The sequence below is a fragment of the Pinus tabuliformis genome, chromosome 4_2 (assembly GCF_031772625.1).
Source record: "Pinus tabuliformis cultivar Carrire ecotype Pingquan chromosome 4_2, CPIR1, whole genome shotgun sequence".
Taxonomy (NCBI): domain Eukaryota; kingdom Viridiplantae; phylum Streptophyta; class Pinopsida; order Pinales; family Pinaceae; genus Pinus; species Pinus tabuliformis.
Genome location: NC_142304.1, coordinates 308,878,211 through 308,882,406, shown reverse-complemented (window position 1 = coordinate 308,882,406; position 4,196 = coordinate 308,878,211). Strand labels below are relative to the sequence as shown.

Below are 4,196 nucleotides of genomic sequence, written 5' to 3'. Positions count from 1 at the left end.
CTGATTCACTATCAAAACATGGCTTGCTGGATGTGGATGGCTACATGTATTACACACATGTTTTTCATGGGATCGCACAGGAGGATGATAGAATTTCCCTTCCATAAAAGGATGCATTGTTTTCTTTTCACATGTTACATGAGTTTTTTTGCTGTGTTTTTTCTCTACATTCTATATTTTGGTCATTATGGAGGGCATTTACTTTCTCATAGTTGGTCGCAAATACAAAGTAATATTTTGAATATGTATATGTGGAGCTATTTCTGACCTCGTAGAATTACTTCTTACAATGCAAGATGGATATTGGAAATGATCAGATATATGTAAATTGAATTTCTACATAAATAAAGTTCAATTTAGTTTTTTCCGTCTAAAAAAAAGAAAAAACTTAAGGCGTCAGAATCACTCAAGGATTGCACCTGGCTTAGGCTACACCAACCCTTAACATGATTAGTTTTTTGCCCACAAAGTTTTGAACCGGTGACATTCACATCACAAAGTGACTTATTAATACACCCTATCACCATCTATTCTTTGCTCCATAAACAACACAATAAAAACATTTATAAAAAACAATTAATAATAATTATTCTCGTAATTATCTTAAAACTAAATGATTATATATATATGGTTGTAGAGTATCTCTACATTTTTAAATACAATTAATAATAATTATTCCCATAATTATCTTAAAACTAAATGATTATATATATATATATATATATATATATATAAATTAATAATAATTATTCTCATAATTCATTTAGAACTAAATTTCAATATATATAACACCAAGTTGCATTATATTTATTTTAAAATAAATTTAATAAGATAAATCCTAAACATATAGAATTCTACTCTTTGAAAACTACACATTATTTTACTAGCCCGATATTACCTACCAGATTTTACAGCGATTAACCTGCAAAATTGAAACTTGATTGACTCACATCGCTATAAGTAATCATCAGAGGATATCCAAAGAGTTTGTCTCAAGTGTCTTTGTGAAGATAAAAGCCAAAGGCAAAGGCAAAGGCAAGCCGATGTAGAGTGCGGAGGAAAACGAAGCAGAAACAGCAGCATGGCAAGTGTCTCTTATCCGACCATATTTCACAATATCATTCCACGCCCATTGCCTGTGAGCACCCGCCTGCGACGTTGCCATGTTACATTTTGCAGCCTCAAGGTACCTTACAATCCCAAATCCCATTCAGAAATACTTTTGTGACAGACACACTTATCTGACTCTTCTTGTTATTTAGCACTTCAGGAGGAGACGAATGGACAAGGGGAACCAGATGAGCAGAGGACGACTAAAACAGTATTCGTTGCAGGTGCCACAGGAAACACAGGCAAACGGATTGTAACCCAACTCTTATCCAAAGGATTCAATGTCAGGGCTGGTGTCCGCGATGTGGACAGCGCCAAGAACAATTTCCCCCCTAATGACACCAAACTTCAATTTGTAAATTGCATTCTCTTTACTTCACAGCTAAACTTGTTTTCAAGGTTATTATGTTGAATGGAATTTTAATAGTTGTTAGTATATTAGTGTTTGAGAGGAGTATTGTCGTGTTTGAATGGACCAGTCATTTACAATTGTGGGGTTTTCAGGTCAAGGCAGATGTGACAGAGGGTGCTGCTAAACTGAGTGAAGCAATAGGCAATGCTGAAGCTGTCATCTGTGCAACGGGGTTCCGCCCTTCTTTAGATTTTCTGGCGCCATGGAAGGTTAATTCCCCTCTAATATTGGGATAATTCAAATCGTCTGGGTAATGCATACAATTATTTTGTCCATATGACACTCCTATTGATAATGACAGAAGTTGTTACAAGTATAGAGATCGAGTTTCAGTCGTTAGTGAAATGTAAACACAATGATAATTAGAAAACAATACAGAGTTTCTGCTGGAAGAAACTCTTCAAATTTTTGTCTTTAAACCATTGTGCAGAGTCATAACAGCAGCCACTTGGTCCTCTGTACAGAAATAACACTACATTTTTATAAGACAGCATAATTGTAACTGAAACTGGTAACTGACCCATTGCAGTTGCTGGTAACTGAACTGTCATGGCTGTTCATTCATATCTACAAGATGTGGCACTTCTTCAGCAGCAACATAGCTGCAAATCTCAATTGCAGGTTTCAACCCCATCTCCCATCCTTATGTGTGGATACTCACCAACCTAATCTGACAAACGTCAGTTACAGGTCCCACTCCCCATCTGACATACTTATGTGGAGATACTTACCAACCTGAAATTCTGACATCATTCCTTTTGAATCCCTGCAGACTTCCATATGGGAACTTCCTTTGAGCACCTGTAAGTCCAGATTACTCATCCTCACTCAACCCCTGTGATCCTTGTGTGTTGGTGCCACAAACAACTTTTCCGAAGATCCACCTTCATTACAACCCTCAGGTTGCTGTCACATTGGTTTGCAGGTCCAAACTAATTGGCAACTGTGTCATAGCTCTGCAACAAATGCTTGGACGGAAAATGCTGAACAGACACCAATATGAACATTCCAACTGCCAATTTTTCTAACAGAACTTGAAAATTTAGATATCAAGACGTTCGAGCCATGTGTAAGTACGCTCTAGCACCCAACACTTTAAGAATCATAACGCCTCTCTCTGTGTTTTTTTGACAGAAAGTACCCATTTCTTGGCAGGAGTGGGATCAATCTCATGTGGCCAGTCACTTAAGGGAATACCAAGTAGAACCATCTGAATGTGCTGAGAATTGAACCTGGGCCAGTGGTGGTAAATTTCCACTGATCTACCGCTGATCCGCAACCCAACCAAATACGGGGCCTTCTCTATTGGTTGTTTCTCCTTCTTAGTGTTATGTGGAGAAGGGAAATTTTAGTCTGTAGAGGGGTAGGGTTGATTTCAGCAAATGATGCTTCTAATTGCAAGAATACATGCTTGTTTTTGCAGATCTCAGTCAAGTTGGCCAGTGTTGTCAAAACTTAAAAACATATCACAAAAGTCTAGCCCCAACATTTAAGACCATTTCATGGTGGTTCAAGCATTTCATTGAGTTGATGCAATTGTTATGCGGGGTTAGACTGTCCTTGTAGTTGTTTCTGATTCGAGAACTTGGTAATCGCCATGCATGCAGGTCGATAACTTTGGTACCGTGAATCTAGTTGATGCATGCCGGAGTATTGGTGTGAACAGATTCATTCTTATTAGTTCCATCCTAGTGAATGGTGCAGCAATTGGACAGTTACTTAATCCTGCTTATATTGTCCTCAATGTCTTTGGCTTGACACTAGTTGCAAAGCTACAAGCAGAGCAGTATATTAGAAAGTCTGGTATTGATTTCACCATTGTTCGGCCAGGAGGGCTGAGAAACGACCCTCCAAGTGGCAACATAGTCATGCAGGCTGAGGTAAACTTGCAATTTATATGTCTTCGATCATCAAATTTATATAAGTTTTAGAGCTTCTTTGACATAGCTACGGATTCATATAAGGGGTTTTAAAGTTAAAACACTTTACGAAATCCATCTTTTAAGAGAAAAAAAAGCTTCATTCTTGGATCTTTTTGACATGATGAGACTTGGATTCAACAGGACACTCTTTTCGAAGGCTCTATATCACGAGACCAGGTTGCTGAAGTTGCTGTAGAAGCTCTAGTATATCCAGAGGCCTCATATAAAGTTGTGGAGATAGTCTCTCGAGAAAATACTCCAAAAAAATCTCTTCAAGAACTGTTTGCCTCAGTCAAATAAGGTCAGCTGGTTTGGGATTAGGATCTAGGATTCAATAAGATTATTTGATGTACGTGACCTTGTTAACGCTGATTGTTGCATAGCACTCCAGTCTGGCAGCTACACACAAGGAGTTGCAGTGCTTTGCTTCTAATGATTTGTCTGTGATAAAATAACTTTACTCTCTGGAAACGGGATTTATTCTGTCTGATGCACGATTGATTTTCATCATGCCTTGTTGCTGATTTGTTGTTATGCCTTATATGTTTGCTACATATCCTGTTTGATCTGCAATCCTCAAGCATAAAGGAGAGTGTTGGATTTATTTTTACATAACTGTCAATATGCTAATGCTAAAGCTTTGTTTAAGAACCATTGATCTTCTCTGGTCAAACAATTAGTCTCTAATGGAATCCTACTTTTAATTGGGTTTCAACTTTCAATTTTCTTATTGCTCTCCAGTTCTTTGCCTG

At 37.7% G+C, this 4,196-nt stretch overlaps 1 protein-coding gene across 1 annotated transcript; it reads left to right on the top strand.

Annotated features, from left to right (window-relative positions):
- The first annotated feature begins 997 nt into the window (after positions 1–997).
- Positions 998–3,966, top strand: LOC149169213 (uncharacterized protein At2g34460, chloroplastic-like). Its single transcript, XM_089428608.1, has 5 exons — positions 998–1,186; positions 1,271–1,465; positions 1,615–1,731; positions 3,130–3,402; positions 3,586–3,966. Exons 1-5 carry the CDS (start codon positions 1,082–1,084, stop codon positions 3,742–3,744), a joined length of 849 nt encoding a protein of 282 aa, XP_089284734.1. The 5' UTR covers positions 998–1,081; the 3' UTR covers positions 3,745–3,966.
- The last annotated feature ends 230 nt before the right edge of the window (positions 3,967–4,196 follow it).

Excerpts from the sequence above, each read along its gene's own strand:
- LOC149169213 (XM_089428608.1), top strand. The coding sequence starts at position 1,082 with ATGGCAAGTGTCTCTTATCCGACCATATTTCACAATATCATTCCACGC. Across the intron at positions 1,187-1,270 it reads TTACATTTTGCAGCCTCAAG|GAGGAGACGAATGGACAAGG; the intron begins GTACCTTACAAT and ends TTAGCACTTCAG. Across the intron at positions 3,403-3,585 it reads ACATAGTCATGCAGGCTGAG|GACACTCTTTTCGAAGGCTC; the intron begins GTAAACTTGCAA and ends TGGATTCAACAG.